Below are 20337 nucleotides of genomic sequence, written 5' to 3'. Positions count from 1 at the left end.
TACCTTTGCCTGATGAGTCATCTTCCTGACTCCTTTGGTCTTTTGTTAAAAATGGTAACAGGATAATAGAAGAGACCTGGACTGGCAGTTGAAAGCACAACTCTAGTTCTTGTTCAGTGGCTGTGTTGTCAGTGCCTTAGTCATCTTTGTGGCTCTCACTGTGACCACAGGAGAAGGCTTGACCCTGATGACTAGAAGTGAGAACATCAAATCAGAAGGTGGCATTGGATTTAAGCACCAGGAAGTCATTTTCACCTTGCGCGATGTGGCTTCCATGGACAAACAAAAACACCACAAATCAAAAAGGAGGACAGGGAAGGATGGGAAATAAGGAGCAGGAAGAGGCAGCTTACACAGACTCTCTTAAGATTGTCTCTGACTTCACAGAGGAGAGAGATTGGAAGGAAGCTGGAATAACTGGGATCCAGGAAGAAGGGTGGTTCTCAAAGGATGTTGAAGAAGTGTGCATTTTCCCACCCCCTGTGGGAACATGATTGACTGTTAAATTCTTGATATCTGCATTATTAAAACAGGAATAAATGTAAACATCTGTAAAAACAGATTAATCTAAGACCCAATCTTTAGTTTTTCATTTGTGCTCTGAAGAAAGTCTTGAGTGGAAAATTCAGGGCGTCCATCTGGCTTCTCTTTTCCCAGCCCAGCCACTGATCCTGAGGCCCCACCAGGTACGCACACGCCACTAAGAAAGAAGAAAACAAGCAGTGGCTCTCTCTGGTGTTAGCATCTGAGGGATGTGCTGCACAGTGAGAGACCACAGTCTCAGTCCTAGAGTAGAGCTGGCAGATGTGAAGCACAAGGAACAGTGTGATGATGGTCATGTTTTTGTAGTGCCAAAAATTTAGGAAGCTTTCCCCTAATGTTTCTATTTTTTCTGCATACAAAAGTCATATTTATCTTCTGGGAATGAGAGGCTAAGGCATTAGAGGCTTGGAAGTGAAAGACCTTGGGTGAATTGTTGATACAGGAACACAGTGTTAATAGGAAGCACTGAGGACTGGAATTTGCTCTAGAAAGGGTACCCTAAAGCTGGGCATGGTGACACATGCCTTTAATCCCAGCACTCAGGAGGCAGAGACAGGAAGATCTCTGAGTTTGAGGCCAGCCTGGTCGACAAAGCGAGTTCCAGGACCCTGTCTAGAAGAAAAAAGACGTGGGGAGGGGACTCTGAGAGTTTTACTTAGTCTGAGTCAGTATAAAGAGAGTCAGTGGCTTTCTTGATAGGCACAAGTGACAGAAAGATAGGAAAGGCCCTGAATGGTACTGGTAACCTAGTGTACAATAAAGTCCAGGCTGGCAGACCAGACTCAGGCTAAGTGGAGTTGCTGATTTAAGGAAAACTATCTTCCAGATCCTTGTGCTGTCTTAGAGAAGCTATGACTCAGAGGAGTTTACTGTCCCTGATATTGAGAGAATGTCTCAATGATCAAGCACATTGGCTGCTCTTCCAAAGGACCCAAATTCCGTTCCCAAAACCCACATAGCAGCACACAACTACCTGTAACTCCAGTTCCAGGGAATCTGACACCCTCTTCTAGCGTCTATGAGCACCAAGCACACACATGCTGCACATAGAGACAAAACACTTCAGCACATAAAAATAAAATAGAAAGATTTCCGAAATTGTTTCTTTATTCATTTGTACAAAGTTTTTATTCAGACATAGAAGGGAATAAAGTCACAAATTAAGTACATGGAAACTTTCCATCTATATATTCTGGATAATAGTTCACATTCAAGATGAAGGTAGGTCTGAGTATTGAGGGTTAGATTTTTTTTGTACCTGACACAAATTGTCTTTTTCATTGACATGCTTATTAGTGTTGGTAAAGCATGTCACCTGTATCCTTGTCAACAAGTCTGTAGTGTTGCAGGTATGTCTCCATAAATGCCCACTCTGAGACTCTATAGTACTCACTCTAGTCATTGACATAACCCAAGATGCAGAATATTGTATTGTTATTATCAGAAGTCACAGGGTAAATGACTTACAGATGCACTCAGCAAGAGCACTGTGTCCTTGGGAGCTGTGGGTTTTGTTTTTGTTTTTTTGTGTATGTGTTTTTTTGTTTTGTTTGAGTTTTAAGAGGTTAGTAAACCTTTGGGTCATTTTTTTTTTTTCTCCTTTGGGTCTTTTCAGTGCCAGAACTTACTAAGAGCTGTTCAAGCCAGCCCCAACCTGCCGGTACCAGTACCAGTACTTCCACCAGCACTATCTCTAGCAGCAACAATGGCAAACGTGCATCTGCCTGTGGCCAGCAGACAGCTGCATCCCGCTACCTGCCTCGGGAGGTGCCTCCACGCTTTCGCCAGCAAGAACAGAAGCAGCTGTTAAAGAGAGGCCAGCCATTGCCTACAGGGACTCTGACCAGTGTGAGCCCAGCACAGGCTGCTGGACCTTCAGGAGCAAGCCCTCCTCCCCTCCCTGGAGCTGGAACACAGCTGCATCCCAGCAAACTCCAACCAGGTAAGAACTGTGAAGAATGGGGTTTTTTTTTCCTTCTTCTTCAGTGTTAGGGACAGACAGGGCCTCGTACTTACTTGGCTCCTGCACTGCTTGCCAGTGCTGAGGCTTTCTTTCCATGTGCCTATGGTCTCCACTACTCAGGCTGAGCTGTCCTAGTGAGGCTAGCCTGGGCAGTGCAGTGAGACCCTTGGCTTGAAAGATGTTATAAATATATAGATTCACACAAACAAGGCAAGGAACATATCTAGATAGATATTTGTGTGGTCACCACATAATACACATGCAGACACACACTATGTATATGTTTGTGTATGTGTGTGGATTTAGAGTATAACTCACTTTATGGATGAAAGAAATGTGTGAAAATGGAATCAATCTGTATAATGAATATAAATGAAAAATTGGCTCTTGACTCCCAGACAAACTTCTTCATTTCTCATCTGTCTTCTCCCCAGCAGTGTCTGACAGTACTGCCAACTGGATCTTCCTACCACCTCATTGACTCAGCAGCTCTTTCAGATACCTTTCATGTTCCTAACATGCTGCCTGTCTTTCTGCCACCACAGCTATGTCTGATCAGCACCTGTCCCCCCACGGCCTGCTTTCTGTCCTAGTCACCTCACAGAGGGCCCGTGATTATTTTTCCCTAGAGCTCCATGCAAAGGGCCACCCTTTCACTGTCTCCCTCTGTTCAGAGCTTCTTGTTCTTTGTCTCCATCGCTCCTTTTGAAACTATCGTGCCGATCTGCAGTGCACAACCCTGAGATGCATGACTTGCATCTTCTGCTGATGAGTTATTAGAGTCTTCACCTCTCAGCTAAGTTGAAAATAGCCTACAGACCGTCAGAGCTTCCTGTTGAATGACTGACTTTATAGAATGGAAAAGTCTCTAAACTGTGAGTCAAAACCTAGAAGTACTGGTAATGCCAACAGCTGAGCTAGTCCTTCACTCTTCTGAAAGAGTGTTCCCTTTCCTTTCTAACTCACATTCTAGTTCACAGAAGTTGTGTTTTCCAAGGTGGGTGCTGCTAGATGACATGGTATTGTAGAATAGCCACAAGAATTGGAGGTGAGCAGCTGTGGGTACAGTGTGGCAGTCAGGCCAGATTCTCCTTCCAGACCATAGCTGCCATGTCACTTATACTCCTGGCACTTGGGACTCCTATCAGGTGGAAAGGTTCCTGCTTCCTCCTGGTAGATGGTTTCAGTTTCACACTCTGTATCATGTTGCCTGTAACAGGTGTCAGCAAATGGAAATGACAGCTGTGTAGCAGGACTGCTGAGACTGAGGTGTATTGTGAGCACAGACCCATCTTCAAGGCAGTTATGAAGTATTTTTTTTTAACTCTCAGTCTTATTTACTCCATTGTGTCACATAGTGCAATCAGTCATACTTTCTCACCTCTGTGACTTGTATATAACATACTGTGACTAGGAGCTTCTCTTCTCATGGTTCAAATGATTTACTAAAGCCAAACCTAGGTTAGTTGTGTTAGTATATTCCAGTGTATTCCATAAGTTCTCTACTTGCATCAAAGCTTAATTCCGCTTCTTTTTTCTTCTCTTCTGTCTGCCTCCCCATTTCTTCTCAAAGCTTTAACATGTTCCCTGTTAGGCTGACAATAGTCATACTGTGTGTGGTACTTTTTACCATTTGCTGATGTAAATGCTAAGCCCTAGTTACTTCAGTCCTCTCCAGACTTAAAAGCAGCACAGGCAGCTTGTGGGCCTGAAGACAGTGTGAGGTTGACGTAAGCTCTGTTGAGGGCCAGTGGCAGGATTTGCCAGCATTTTTAGTGCTCAGTAAATACCTAGAGCTAGCCGCTGCACGCATAGGAATGTTTGCTTCCTGCAGGCTCCTACTCAGTGGGTACCCTCTGCTCCACAGCACTAGAACAGGCAAGTAGACGTGTGTGAGGCAAAGGGATTTGACTGTGGCCTTTTTGAAGCAGTTGTGACCGCTATTGTGTGTTTCATGATGGTCTAGACCAGCCTGGCTGTGCTTATTTGTTTTTTTTTTAATTGTTTACGATTTATTTATCTTTATTTTATGTGCATTGGTGTGAAGGTGTCAGATCCCCTGGAACTGGATTTTCAGACAGTTGTGAGCTGCCATGTGGGTGCTGGGAATTGAACCCGGGTCCTCTGGAAGAGCAGTCAGTGCTCTTAACCGCTGAGCCTTATCTTCAGCCCAGCAGTGCTTATTTGTTACCTTTACTTTCAGTACTGGGAATGAAACCCATGGCCTTGCAAACACTTCCATTGAACTACATGCCCAGGCCTGGGCAGCTGTGACTGAGGACAATTTCATGCTTGCTGGGTCACAGGTCTCCAGAGAATAGTAATAGACATTTTTCCTTCCATATCCCAGGTTCAGTCATCCCCCCTTTGTTGACTCATTGTAGATGGTGTATTGTCACATGAAGCTTACTAGTGTCAACATTTATCCCACCTTGTAGGATGACCAAGATTTCTGATACTTGCATGCAAAAATAAGTGTTCTGGCCAGGCATGGTAATGTGTGCTATTAACTCTAGCACTTTGTTAGAGTTAAAGGCAGATGGATCTCTGTGGTTCGAGGCCAGCTTGATCTACATAATAATTCCAGCCAGGACTACATAGTAGAAACTAGTCTCAATAATGATTACTATTATTATTTCTGGATATTTATGATGTTCATTAATATGTAGCAATGAAGCTTAGTCAAGTTTAAAACACAAACAGACTTATAGTAATCTACCAATTCAAAGCTCTGTTTTCTAGCATCAAGCTTATTAGAGTTAATTCTCTGCCTGCAGAATTGTATAGTTTTGAGGAATTTTGTTTTTCTTTTTTTTTTTCTTTTTCTTTTTTTTTTTTTTTTTTTTTTTACTCTTTTGGCTTTCCTCTTTGTGGTTCCACCACCCAGCTCTGGAATAAATGCACACGCGGAAATTTATTCTTTTTTATGAATGCCTGTCTTTAACTTGGCTTGTTTCTAGCCACCTTTTCTTAAATCATTCTGTCTACCTTTTGCCTCTGGGATTTTACCTTTCTCTATTTCTGTATATCTTTTCTTTCCTTCTTAATCTGTATCTGGCTGTGTGGCTGACCCATTTTTTTTCTTACTCCACGATCTTTGATATTCTCTTCCCAGATTTCTCCTCCTATTTATTCTTTTTGCCAACCCCGCCTATCCTTTCTCCTGCCTAGCTGTTGACCATTCAGCTTTTTATTAGACCAATCAGGTGTTTTAGACAGGCAAAGTAAATAACACAGAGTTAAACAAATGTGACATAAAAGAATGCAACACGTCTTTGTATCATTAAACAAATGTTCCACAGCATAAACAAATGTAACACATCTTCAACTATTATTCCACAGCATGCAATTTCATACAACTTTGTATGTGATTTCCCTCATTGAAACTGAGCTTTCAGATAAGTGTGCCCAATGACAAGTGACAGAAGCCTAGAAATGCCCTTAAAGGGCTCAGGAAGCAACTGAGGGGCGACCACACTACAGCCTTAGCTAGAGCCATGGGTATAGAGAAGGCATGCCTACAAAACTGAAGTCATGGGCCCCAAGCCCTGACCTGGTCAGGGTGAGCTTTGCAAGGATCTCTGTCCTTCCCAGCCACAGTCCAGATGTTCTTTATGTAGCCTTGGCTTTGTCACAAAAGATCCCAACAGAAAGTGAACTTTTATATCCGTGTTGTTTAACCGACTGGAGGAGAACCTGCCCTGCACATGGCTGTTTGTGTGCACAGTGCTGTGTTTCTAAAGATGCTCTGCCTTGTTGTCTTCTCTTCAGACTCTGGTTTAGCAAGGGTTCAGGATTCAGGAAAACTCCAGCTTGAAGTACATGAGAACTTTCTTCTTTGGGGGAGGGTAAGACAGGTTTTCTCTGTGCAGCCCTGGCTGCTCTGTAGACCAGGTTGACCTCAAACTCAGAGATCCACCTACCTCTGCCTCCCAAGTGCTGGAATTTTTGGGTTTTTGAGACAGGGTTTCTCTGTAGCTTTGGAGCCTGTCCTGGAACTAGCTCTTGTAGACCAGGTTGGTCTCGAACTCACAGAGATCTGCCTACCTCTCCCTCTTGAGTGCTGAAATTAAAGGCGTGTGCTATCACCACCAGGTGAAAACTTTTTTCTTTAAAAATTTTTTTCTTATCTTTTAAAATAAAATTTAACATTTTTATTAAAATGCTTAATTACATAAAAGTAATAAAAAATTTAAACTTTTTTCATTCTGCCTTTAGGCAGAACAATAATTGTATTCATGTCTACTTTGTACATATATAAACAGAAGCTCTGACTAGTATGTGGCAGTATTTATTTCTTAGACCCTTTTTGGATTGAGACAGGAAAGTAGTTAAGAACTTGGACTCATGCCAGTTGACATGGACCTTGCCTAGAATCTTGCAGTGCTGGTTTGCAGGTGTAGAGGACAAGGTGGGGAAGTGCCAGTTTATTTGCAATCAGCATATGTTTCCTTCTGAGGCGACATGCTGTTATTCTTTTGCCTAGATTTCAAAAAGTAGAAAGGAAGGGGTGGGGGTGGCTCTGATGCTAATTGTCACTGAGTCCTGAAGTAAAATGTTTTTGACAATTGAGAGAATTTAAAGAGGAAGGAATTTTGGTTTAGTGTCCGCTACAATTAGATCATCAAAGCGTAAAGAACCTGTCCGTGGATGCCTCCACTACTTCTAGAAGGGGAGAAGATGGGCTACTTCCCCAGGGTGGCAAAAGCATCTTCAGGTCCATTCCAGGCTGACACAGTTGGCATCTGCATGTAGCTTGAGCCAGGTTGCTGGGAGCAAGCTGACAGTTGCTAAGAGGTGGCCGTCATGCTGCAGTCAGAGCCCTTCACCAGAGGCCACTGTGCAAGAAGCGGCAATGCCTAGGAGATGGGCTGTGCTGTCTGAAGGTATTTCTTCAGACCCCAAAGCCAAGAGAGACAGAACAGACCCTGAGCCTGGAGTAGCTGCTTTTCCCCAGCTGGAGTGTGTGTGGCATTCCAGTGTGTGACGGCCGCTCTTGGGTGCAGTTCAGAGTAGAGAAAATGGGAGAGCTGCACCAAGCCTGTGGCGTTACCTACCCTGCTGCCCATGGTTCCAGGCAGCGTACCCCTACACCATTTCCTTATTGTCAATCATCTTCTCAACCTTTAGAACTCATCATCTGTTGTACAGAAACATGAAGCAACAGATGATTGTTTGGGACACCATTTGCTTTGTCCCACCTTATTGATTGCCTAGACTTCTAGCAGCTGACAGGCGAGCTTTGATTTTACCCTCAGTGGAATTGGAAACACAAAGTGCTTTCACGCATAGTTTTTTACATGAAATGTAAAATGTATACATGGTAAAGGGGAGAGGGTCTCAAGCTGTAGACAGCTGTGACATTTACCCTGTCCCCGAAAACCAGGTAGCAAAGAATCTGTACTCTCAATAAATATTAAGGAACATAGACTGTCAGCTGTTGAAACCACCAGGGACTGCTTTCTATTTGCGGTTGTTACTTTGTGATTTCAGTTAGAGGACCTGTGGTGATAAAAAAAAAAAAGATGCTTTTCCTGTCAGTGCATTCAACACACTGTCCTCGCTTTCCTGTCAGATTAATTTGATACCTAATTAAAACTTTGCATACTGTAGCTTTTGTGAGGTCGATATTAACTACTTTGCCTAGAAAATTTTATACTCATATAGTTAACATTTAGATATTTAAAAATGAAGAGGAAAACTTTTCCCTTCCTGCTGTTATTATTCCTTTTTTGATTTAATCACTTAGGACAGTTATATTGCTTAGATTTTTATAGAGACTCCTATTTATAGAACATAAGCCATTTAAACACAAGAAGAAAAGATAATTTAGCATTACACTTGAACCTCATTTATCTTTCTGTTTTTTAAGGGGAGTTATATTGGTAATAGAGTATGAGGTAGGTAGCAAGAAAATCTTCTTTCAGAGCATGTGTTTAGGGTCCCAGACCTCAGTCACCCCACCTCCCTCACTCCTCCCTTCTCTTACAAGATGGACAAGGTTTAGGTTTGTTTGTGGGATTCACTTAACTCTGTGTATGTGGAAATTCTTCAGAGTGCTGGTAGGTGTGTGATGTCATAAAGACGTGAAGAATCTCACTTGTCAACTCTCTCAGACCTGCTATACATCAGATAGATGGAGCCTTTGGTACTCCAAGTGGAGCTGGAGAGATGGCTCAGTGCTTAAGAGCACTTGCTCTTGCAGAGGACTGGAGTTAGATTCCCAGCACCCACATGGCAGATTGCAGCCATCTATAATTCTAGTTTCAGAGGCTCAAACACCCTCCATAGGTACCAGGCACATATGTGGTATACATATACACACGCAGGACATATATATATGTGTGTGTATGTATGTGTATATAAATATATACATATATATGAGAATATATATTTTTCTATTTTTGTGTTTTAAAATTTATATATATTTTATTATATATTTATATATTTTTATTATATGCATTTATTATATACTTAAATTATACACACACACACACACACATATATATATATATATACACACACACACACAAAAAAAAAAATAGAAAAAGTTCTTGTGCTGCACCTCTAAGTTTGAGGACAGCCTGGTCTACAGAGTGAGTTTTAGGACATCCAGGGTTACACAGAGATACTCTGTCTCAAGAAACCGAAAAAGAAGAAAGAAAAAGAAAGAAAAAGAAGAAAAAATAGAAAAGAAAAAGCCTCTTCCAGGTATACCCACCTCCCCACCTGCTTGAGTTTTAGTTAATTCCAGATGCAGTCAACAACCAAGAATAGCTATCCCAAGTATACCCTTTGTCAACTTAACACATAATCATATCTCATGCCATTCTTTATTTCCAAATGAAAACAATAACCGTCATAATTATGCCTAATATGATATAACTATCTCATGTACAATCACGTTATATATTTAACCAGGCCATAATTAGACCTCATGTGATTTAACTATCCTTTGTACAACCACAAACACATTAGAAATTTTAGTAAAGGTGGCAATGTCCCTTGAAGAACATTCTTATTTTTTTAATGGCTTATTTTTGGTTTTTTGCTCATTGGTGTTTTGCCTGCATGTATATCTGTGTGAGGTGTTGGGAGCTGAAGTTACAAACAGTTGTGGGTGCTGGGAATTGAACTTGGGTCCTCTGGAAGAGCAGTCAATGCTCTTAACCACTAAGCCATCGCCAGCTCCAGAACATTCTTTTAGAAAACTTAAATATGATAACTACTGATACTTTCTTAAGTGATGTTACATTACATGATAAAGAAACTGAGGAAAGGACTGGGCAGTGGTAGCATACACCTTTAATCCCAGCATTTGGGAGGTAGAGGCAGGCGGATCTCTGTGAGTTCCAGACCAACCTGATCTACAGAGTGAGTTCCAGGACTGCCATAGCTGTTACACAGAGAAACTGTGTCTTGAAAAACCAGGGGGAAAAAAGAAAAAAAGGAAGGAAGAAATTGAAAAAAGAAAACACAGTTATCTACCTAAACACATTCTTAAAATATGACAGAAACCCTCATGTCAACTGTAATCCTCATTTTTGCAACTGGTCGCATGGCCTTAGCTGATATTTATAGCTTCCTTCCTCCACTACCTGTTCTGTATTACCACTACCTTCAGCAAGCACCTCAGCAGGTCTTGGTTCTTTCCCTGGAAGAGTGACTATACCTTTATTCCTGACAGGTGTTTGCCTGCTGACCGAGTTTTCTGTCCCTCCAGGTCCCACATTCGTTTAGTTCCAAATAAACACACAGAGGCCCACATTAATTATAAACTGATTGGCCTGGCAAGGCAGTCACATCTTGCTTCCTCTGCGTCTGAGTGATGGCTGCAGACTGACTCTTTCCTCTTCCCAGAATTCTCTTGTTCTCATTGCCCTGCCTCTACTTCCTGCCTGGTCGCCTGCCTATACTTCTGCCTGGCTACTGGCCAATCAGCATTTTATTAGAGATAATAAAAGTGACAGGATAAAAGACCATTGTCCCACAGCATGTGCCCTTTGTCATCCTGCCTGGATTGGGTTGTTTCTAGTTTCCACTGACTTTAGTCACAGGGCATGGTAGCACTAAGAGACTCTCCAAAGGATCTCATGAACTTCAGACATAATCTTTCTTGCCTCCATTATAGAGATGCAATCTACTTTCCCCATGGTAATCTGAATCAATCACCCCTCCTGACACTGTTACTCCTTTCTTACCCTGTTGACTTAAAGAAATCAGAAGCCCAAAGTGGCCAGGGGGATGTCTCAGCTTCCAGTTCAATGGAATGTTTGCTGTATCTTTTGGCAGGAGCACTCCCTTCTCTGGAACCAAAACTTCTGGATTAGCAGAACTTAAGGTCATGAAAACATGACCTAGGGAAGTTAAAATTTCCCTAGTAGGTCATTAGCGGGGTTAGTAAGTGTGACTATTCCCTTTTCCACCCCTTGATTCCTGAGTCTGTGATCCTGGCTATGAGAGAAACCACACTTTATATTGGATGCTGATTCAAAGCTTTTACTCAGGCTGCTGCCACTTAATTGATGCTATAACTGTGTCTTCAAAAGGCCATTCCATCTTTCTATCAGGCCATCTGCTTTAGGATGGTAAGGAGCATGGTAAGACCAGTGAATTCCATGATTGTGGGCCCACTGTCACCACTTCTCTGACTGAAATGAATTCCTTGGTCAGAAACAATACTGTGTGAAATACCATCTCAGAGGATCAGCATTCTGTAAGCCCACACTGGTAGTTTTGGCAGAAGCATTGTGTGCAGGAAAGGCAAATCCATAACCAGAATAGCTCTCTATTCCAGTGAGGACAAAAGTGTTTTCCTTTCCACAAAGGAAGTGGTCCAGTGGAGTCAGCCTGCCCCCCCAGGTTGCTGCTGGTAGCTCTGAGGAATGTGTCATATCTGGGGTTCAGTGTTGGTTTCAGCTGTTGACACATCTGTCACTCAGCAACAGCTGTAGCCAGATTAGCTTTTGTGAGTGGAAGTCTATGTTGTCTGCCGTCATGGCCACTTTGTTCATGAGCCCATTGGGCAGTGACACGGATGACTGAGGAAAGAAGCTCGCTATTCACAGAACAACTCTTTCTATCTACTTGACTACTGAACTCCTCTGCTTTGGATCAGCACTTACATGAGACACAAGTATCTTCATATTCCTTTACCTGTTTAGAGAAATCCAACTGCGTACTTCTTCCCCAGATGTCTGTCTCACCAATTTTCCAATCATACCCTTTTCAAGTCCCTGACCATCCTGCCAATACATTGGCTACAGCCCATGAATCGGTGAACAACTGCACATGTGATCATTTCTCCTTCCAAACAAAATGCATGACTGTGTGCACTGCTGAAGTTCCACCCACTGTGAAAATTTCCTATGTTTTTCAGGGTTGTAATGCTGCAGCTGTTCACTTATGGGTGGTGCCTGCATGAGATGCAGAACCATCAATAAACCAGTTTCTCTTGTTTAATCACCCAGTCATAGGGAACACCCCATGAGGCTATAGGTTCATGCTTGGCAGCATCTTAACCAGAATGGAAACCATAGGCATTTGGGCAACTTCTTATGCAACTTGCTGGTGCCTTCAGGATGTGCTGGGACTCAGTCATGTATATACCTCTTCCATTTGATGATGGATTGCTGCTGTGCACATCCTACTTTCTGACTTGGTGGGTCAGATAACACCCAGCTCATAATGGGCAGGTCAAGTCACATAGTAACTTGGTGGCACATGGTCAAACGTTCCATTTCCACTAAGGCCCAATAGCAGGCCAAGACTGTCTTTAAAATGGAGAATGAGCCAGGCAGTGGTCGCACACCCCTTAATTCCAGCACTTGGGAAGCAGAGGCAGGCGGATCTCAGTGAGTTTGAGGCCAGCTTAGTCTACAAAGCGAGTTCTAGTACAGTCAGGACTGTTACACAGAGAAACCCTGTCTCGAAAAGCCAAAAAAAAAAAAAAAAAAAGAAAGAAAGAAAAAGAAAAGAAAATGGAGATTGATTGGCTGAAGATGATGGTGGAGCCTTGCTCCAAAATCCCAAAGGTCTCTTCTGTGTTTCACCTATAGGGCTGCCAAAGTCCCACAAAGCATCTGTATCAGCCACTGACACCCCAGGTACCACCATCAAGTCTGCTGGATCATATGGTCCAAGTTTTAGAGCAGCCTGCACAGCAGCCTGGACCTGTTTGTTGAAGAGCCTTCTGTTCCAGGCCCCTCACAAAGCTAGCAGCTTTCCAAGTCCCTTGGTCTATGTGTTGGAGTAACATACCCAAATGAGGTTTATGCTGTCTCTCAAATCCAGATTAACCCACTAACTGCTGCCCTTTCTTGGTAGTTGGTAGGGGCCAGATGCAGTAACTTACCTACCCTTTACCTTATAAGGACACCTGCAAGCTTCAACCACTATTGAATCCTAAGAATTAGCTGAGGTAGACAATCCTTGAGTTTTAGTTCTTACCTCCTGCTCATTTAGTCCAGTCAGCATAATGTCATCACTAGCTGTTAAGAAAACATGCAAAGTCTTAAGGATTTGTTTGTTTATTAGTTTGTTTTAGAGTGTTTTTGTGGGGCTCTACCACTGAGCCCATTTAAGACCTTTGGGAGTTTTTGTGTCTTTGTTTTCGGGCGGGGGGAGTTGTTTTGGCATTTGTCATTTAGAATTGAGAACTTGAGATTTAAAAAAAAAACCCAGAGCTAGTTTTTAGAGTTCTTAGTTGATTCATTGGCAAATGGTAGGAAAATATAATTTTGAGTTTCATTTCATCTTTTTTCAGATCTTGGTCATAGTGGATTGGCAGAGCATTATGAAAATTCCCACTGGGGACAGCAGCCCACGTACAGAAGTGAAGCCAACTGCAGCTGGGATAAAGTGACAATAGACAGGACTGACCAGGAGGTGTGGCCGTCCATCCCAGTAACAGAGACTGAATCTGCCTCAGAATGTCCTACAGACACTGACTCTGCCTCCAACTGTGGCTCGGAGAACAGTAGCATGGCTACAGGGAGCGCCCAGGGCAGCTTCACAGGACATCCCAAGAAGACAAATGGCAATAATGGCACCAATGGTGCACTCGTCCAAAGCCCTTCTAATCAGAGTGCCCTTGGGGCAGGTGGAACCAACGGGAATGGAGGTGTGGCCAGAGTGTGGGGTGTAGCCACAGGCTCCAGCTCTGGCCTGACTCACTGCTCTGTTGGTGGTGGAGATGGAAAAATGGACAACATGATTGGAGATGGGAGAAGTCAAAATTGTTGGGGTGCTTCCAACTCCAATGCGGGCATTAATCTCAACCTTAATCCTAATGCCAACCCAGCTGCCTGGCCTGTACTCGGGCATGAAGGAACTGTGGCAACAGGCAACCCTTCCAGTATTTGCAGTCCAGTCAGTGCCATAGGTCAGAATATGGGCAGCCAGAATGGGAACCCAGTGGGCACCCTAGGTGCCTGGGGAAATTTGCTGCCCCAAGAGAGCACAGAACCACAGACGTCCACTTCTCAGAATGTGTCTTTCAGCGTACAACCTCAGAACCTTAACACTGATGGACCAAATAACACTAACCCCATGAACTCTTCACCAAACCCTATCAATGCAATGCAGACAAATGGACTGCCAAACTGGGGCATGGCTGTTGGTCTGGGGGCCATCATCCCACCCCATTTGCAAGGCCTTCCTGGTGCTAATGGATCATCAGTCTCTCAAGGCAGTGGAAGTGGTGGGGAAGGAATGGGCAGTTCTGTGTGGGGACTGTCCCCTGGTAACCCTGCCACTGGAAATAACAGTTCTGGGTTCAATCAGGGGAATGGAGACACTGTGAACTCAGCATTAAGTGCTAAACAGAATGGATCCAGCAGTGCTGTGCAAAAGGAAGGGAATGGAGGGAATGCCTGGGACTCGGGACCTCCTACAGGTCCTGGCATCCTTTCCTGGGGAAGGGGCAGTGGCAACAATGGCATTGGTAATATCCATTCAGGAGCTTGGGGCCACCCCAGCCGAAGCTCTTCTAATGGTGTGAATGGGGAGTGGGGGAAGCCCCCAAACCAGCATTCCAGTAGTGACATCAACGGGAAAGGATCAGCAGGGTGGGATAGTCCCAGTGCTACCAGCCAGACACCTGCCTTGCAGCCTGGCAGTGAACACATGAGCTCATGGGCCAAAGCCACATCTTCTGGAACTACAGCAAGTGAAGGAAGTAGCGATGGGTCTGGCAGTCACAATGAAGGAAGCACTGGGAGGGAAGGAACGGGAGAGGGCAGGAGGCGAGACAAGGGGGTTCTAGACCAAGGGCACATCCAGTTGCCAAGGAACGATCTTGACCCAAGAGTTCTGTCTAATACTGGATGGGGACAGACTCCTGTAAAGCAAAACACTGCCTGGGAATTTGAAGAGTCCCCTAGGTCTGAAAGGAAAAATGACAATGGGACAGAGGCCTGGGGTAATGCAGCTACTCAGCCTTCAAACTCAGGGGGGAAGAGTGATGGGTCCATCATGAACAGTACAAATACCTCTTCAGTATCGGGGTGGGTCAACTCACCACCTGCCGCCGTGCCAGCAAACACGAGCTGGGGAGACAGCAACAACAAAGCGCCAAGTGGCCCAGGAGTTTGGGGGGACTCGATAAGCTCTACTGCTGTTAACAATGCTGCTGCCACCAAGAGTGGCCATGCTTGGAGTGGGACCGTAAACCAAGAGGACAAATCACCCTCCTGGGGTGAGCCTCAGAAACCCAAATCCCAAAACTGGGGAGATGGACAAAGAGCAAACCCAGCTTGGAGTGCAGGAGCAGGCGACTGGGCAGATTCATCATCTGTTCTTGGACATCTAGGGGATGGGAAGAAAAATGGATCTGGATGGGATGCTGATGGTAATAGGTCAGGATCTGGTTGGAATGATGCCACGAGATCTGGGACCAGTGGCTGGGGCAGTGGCACAAATGCTAAGGTGAATCCTGGTACAAATTGGGGGGAGTCTCTCAAGCCTGGTCCCCAGCAGAATTGGGCTCACAAGCCCCAAGACAACAATGTGAGTAACTGGGGAGGAGCTGCTTCTGTTAAGCAGACAGGGACAGGGTGGATTGGGGGGCCACTGCCAGTCAAGCAGAAGGACAGCTGTGAGGCAACTGGCTGGGAGGAGCCTTCCCCACCATCCATCCGACGCAAAATGGAAATTGATGATGGTACCTCAGCTTGGGGGGACCCAAGCACCTACAACAATAAAACTGTAAACATGTGGGACAGAAACAATCCAGTCATCCAGAGCAGTACCACAACCCCTGTCACCCCCACGACCCCCACCTCGAGCAGCACCACACACCAATCCGAGACGCCGCCTTCACACCAGGCTGGCACTCAGCTGAATCGGTCACCACTGCTCGGGCCAGGTAATCTGGGGGCCCTCTGTTACACCGCTGGTGTGCACTGTGTGTCTGTGTGTGAATCCTTGGACTGGCACTTTTCATAGGAAATGACCACGTAGTGTAGCTGATTCCAAGTGAACAAACGAAGCAAGATCCTTCATTAGCTTTCCAAGGAAAGAAGCACTAGGTATGCTCAATACGGCCAGTGTTTCCAGCCTGTTGGGTCCTTTTCAGCACCCATCCAGCAATCACAGGCTAATTTTATTTTGCTGTGCTGTACTGTACTCTGCTTGTCTGGGTTCTTTGTCAATAATGACGCCATTGGGCAGTTGACACCTTTTTTTTTTTAATAGGAACAGCTTTGAGATCTTTCTGCTGTGCAGCTGTAGTCTTTTTGCCTAAATCCCTTGTTCATGCTTCTGTGCATTTCTTTGGCTTTTGCCCAGTCAATGAAGCTTTACTTGATCTTAGTACAGGTACAAGCTCATTCTTCCCTATGCTGTGTGAACAGTCTGGGTCTACTCCATACCGTAATATAACCTTCACACGATAGGGCCAGCACTGATGGGATTTGGGAGGAAAGAAGCATAGTTCTCTTCAGTGAAGCCCCAGACCCCTTGCACTAGTGTGTCTTTTGTTCTCAGCCTTGGCTTTCCTGAAATTGTCTTGGTGCTTCATGGGATGGGCTGTAAGTCCCAAAGAATCTGGTTTAATGGTTCTGGAAAACCATTAAAAGTTTCACTGATAGTTTTAAAGGTCGTCACTGAAAATGAAACAATATTTGTAAAACTTGAGTCGTTATCCAAGTCGTATTTTTATTTCACTTGAAAGACAAATTTCAAATCAGACTATAAGACTTGTGTCTGGAGTTTCTGCTCTGTGTAAGTGGAAAAGAAGATACTGGAGTAATCCACCCAGAGCCATAGGCATATAGGCTCGAGTGGTTTTAAGAGAACAAGAGCTTATGTTAAAGCATAGGTAATACAGGTGCACTTTGGAGAACCAGCAGGAGCCTCAGATTTCTATCTGGAATATTGGTCCCTGGTACAAAGTACTATGCTCCAGGCATGAAATGAGCCTGAGTGGTTTGTGAGAACTATACCACAGCACTCCCTGGATGTGGGAGGTAATACTGTCCAATCATGGCACAGCTGTGTTCTGAAACCTCTGATACAAGTAAGGAAGAGGCTTCAAGAGGCCTTGCCCCACAGATTGACCTCCTGGCCTCATGATCTTCTTCCTTAGACAGCCAGGGCCTGAAGCAGCCTTGTTCTTTAGTTGTACTTTAAATTCTGTCCTTGAGACGACAGTGTAGAGCTAGAGCAGTTGACTGGGGCTACTTTGTCTACCCGGTCCACAGGAGCTGTGTGGCCTATAGTTAGGATTTCTGGTGTTTTTGGTGGTCGTGTGAGAAGGCTTTAAGAGCATCCTCAGAGCATCCTTGCTTTAAGTATGTGGCATGGTGTGCAATTAACAGAGACTACAGCCTGCCTGTCCCAGAGCTACACTCTATAAGTGAGCTGTGTCACGTACCCTTCTCAGATCAGAGTTAAAATCTGGTTACTTCTTGGTATTCTGTCCTGGGGACTGCTCATCCATATATGTCACTAGGTCCCAGGTGTAGAGCCCTGTTCCTGATTTTAGCTTTTCCTTCCTGTTTTGTGTATGTGGGGTTATTTGGTTTAGTTTAGTTTGGTTTTAGAGCTTGTTGTTTGCTGTTTTTTGGTGGTTTTAGGTTTGTATGGTTGTTGTGTGTGTGTGTGTGTGTGTGTGTGTGTGTGTGGTTTTTCAAGATAGGGTTTCTCTATGTAACCTTGGCTGTCCTGGAACTAGCTCTTGTAGACCAGGCTAGCCTCAAAAACACAGAATTCTGCCTTCTTCTGCCTCCTGAGTGCTGGGGTTTGGGGTGGGGGGTGATATTTTTATGGACTTCTTATATGTGTATGTGTACATATATATGCAATATAGTTGTGTGTCTGTGCATGTTCATACACATGTGGACATGTAAGTGGAAGGTGTACATGTATATTCGTACTTGTAGAGGTCAGAGATTGATATTAGGTGTCTTTTTTTCAATCACATTTCACCTTATCTTGAGGTTCACCTAGTCCACCTAGACAAATTGCTCCATGGATTACTTTTCCAGCTCCTGAGTACTAGGATTGCAGGCAAGTCGAAACTGCAGTCTTCATGTTTGCCTGGCAGCCGCTTTGCTCACTGACCCCTCTCCAGGCATCCCTTGTGTTTAAATGGACCATGAAAGACAAGAGGAAAAAGTCTGCTCTCCTCGGTATCCTGAGCCCTCTGTGTAGGAAAGTGTCCCTTTCACTTGTGTCCTAGGTAGATAGAGGCTTAGAGAGGTCACTAGAATGGGTGCTGAGTACTGGTTGATTGCTACACATAAGTTACTGGCTTAAGTGGCCTTGAGATGGCTTGGCAGATAAAGGTACTTGTCCCCAAGCCTTGAAAGCATGAATTTGATCCCTGGGACTTGTGAGTTGGTTCTCTGACTTCCACTATTATTCCATAGTTCCCAGTCCCCTCAAAAGTAAATGGTTGTAGTTTTTTAAAGAAACAAAACTAAAATAACAAATGTAAAGGTGTTGACTTAAAACACTGTCCTGACCAGTCACACTGCTGAAGTAGAGCTGAATGCCCCATCAGTAGCAGCCTTGCTCCATACTGCTGCCAGGAAGTTGTGAGCTCTTTGCATCCTCTACTCCCATTCCGTGTGGTACACAGGGAACAAATGGGAAGAACAGGTAGGAATTCTTGAGTGGTTGGACATCATCATGAAGAAGTCCTTACAGTAATAGGCAACCCAAGTAGAGGCTCATGGGCAGGTGAGTTCTTTATAAGTATCTGGACTGTATCTAGAAGCCCCAGGATAAGGAAACAATTGTAAGAAGAGCTTGAAAACTTAGGCCTAGGCTTACTTTTGGTAGAACTGGTTCTTACTAGAAAACAAAGATTGACTCAGTGGGAATCTGCATGGGGAAACAGGCAAGCAGGCGATGGCAGCAGAGAGGGATAGTGGCAGGGTGAAATGGAGGGATGCTTAAAAGGAGCAGTGACTGGGAAAGCAAAGGAGTGGCTCAGCATTGTGGCCAGACACAAGCAATGGTGGTGTTGCTGGCGTTTCCAGAACACAGCAGGCAGGAGATTTGGGTGGGAGGGGATGACTTAAGATACTTAAGAGGCTAGAACTGTGGTTCAGTAAATGAATACTTTCCCGACATGTTGAAGGCCCTTGGGCTCAATACCCAGCCCCACAAAGAAAATGCTTCAAGTGGCAGGACTGAACACATTTAAAAGTCAATAGAAAGGAGAAGATAGAGAAGAGCATGGATATAAATGGAGAGATCCCTTGTTTACTAGGGAGGATCATCTATTCTCCAACCTATAGAAGGACAAGTGCCCAGACAGGCCAGCTCAGTGGCCAGGAGCTTGAGGGCACCAATACTAGCCATGAGGAGAGAGGAGGTGTGAGAGCAGGGACGTGATGTCTGTGTAGAAGATGGAACAGATTGCTGACTGTGCCCAAAGGGCTCCCAGACAATGATACACCCAATAGTGACTGAAATGGTCATTGTTTAGCCCCTGTGGGGCCTGCTCTGGGTTTGGCAGTGTTCATGCTAAAGTTATAGAACATAGCAAAACAGCCAAGCCCCTGCCCTGTTGGGCCTTCAGGCCAGGGGGAAGGGTGACGACAGAACAGGGGTGAGAATGGGGTATTATGCCACAGTTAAATGTGGTTAACTGGCTTGTTTGGACCTGACTCACCCCCAACCTTGGGGTTAGAACAGCAGTAATCGCCTGGGGAAATGTCTCTGTACCTGTCATTTTATCAGATTCCCAAGTGCTTATAGAGCACTCATAAGCCATAGTGACATGGGATACCAAGTCACAGCTCTCTACTGCATGTTACCGTGTTTCTCCTCGTGACATGACCTGATTGCTTATTCTGAGCCAGGCTGTCTGACAGAACCTGAAACCGCTACATCTTATTGGAATCAGGCTTCTGTTTTGACCTCTGGCGAGAAGTGTTCAAGAACAAGAAAGCATAAATACAGCATTTGTTTCTAAGAGGTTAAAGCAAATTCTGAAAAATGTCAGGCAGCCTGTTTATCTAGTTAGTTTACTTGGACATGGTATCCCAAGGCAGTTAAATAGCTTGCATATGCATAAAAAGCAGTAACTATTAATGTAACTGTTCAGGGTACAAGTCCTCAGCGACAGGTGGTCTCTAAGTGCAGCTGTGGGACCTGGATTGAGTTGGGTTCTGTTTGTAGAGGGGTAGGTATCTGAAATTTATTTGTTTTGAGTCCCAGTCGAATCCATTCTAGCCTGAAATCATCCTGCCTCAGCCTCCAGTGCTGGGATTGCAGGCCTTTGGCCCTGGACCTGGCCACCAGAGGCTATTTCATCCTTGAGCATTGTCATTTCACCTAAATGCTCTGATAGTTTTTAGAGGAATTGCTGTTGGAGA

At 44.5% G+C, this 20337-nt stretch overlaps 1 protein-coding gene across 7 annotated transcripts in view; it reads left to right on the top strand.

Annotated features, from left to right (window-relative positions):
* Window positions 1–20337, top strand: part of Tnrc6c (trinucleotide repeat containing adaptor 6C) — a 115349-nt gene that overhangs the window by 51577 nt on the left and 43435 nt on the right. For all 7 annotated transcript variants that reach the window (XM_087909715.1, XM_085696098.2, XM_085696099.2 and 4 more), the window contains 2 exons: window positions 2159–2485; window positions 13272–15872. In XM_087909715.1, the coding sequence (XP_087765841.1) occupies window positions 13490–15872 (2383 nt within the window). In that variant the 5' untranslated portion in view covers window positions 2159–2485; window positions 13272–13489. The remainder of the gene's footprint in view (window positions 1–2158; window positions 2486–13271; window positions 15873–20337) is intronic.

Source organism: Myodes glareolus, chromosome 9 (assembly GCF_982192425.1).
Source record: "Myodes glareolus chromosome 9, mMyoGla1.1, whole genome shotgun sequence".
In the NCBI taxonomy this organism is placed as follows: Eukaryota; Metazoa; Chordata; class Mammalia; order Rodentia; family Cricetidae; genus Myodes; species Myodes glareolus.
The sequence above is the reverse complement of the archived record's forward strand: the minus strand, read 5'-3'. Positions and strand labels throughout refer to the sequence as shown.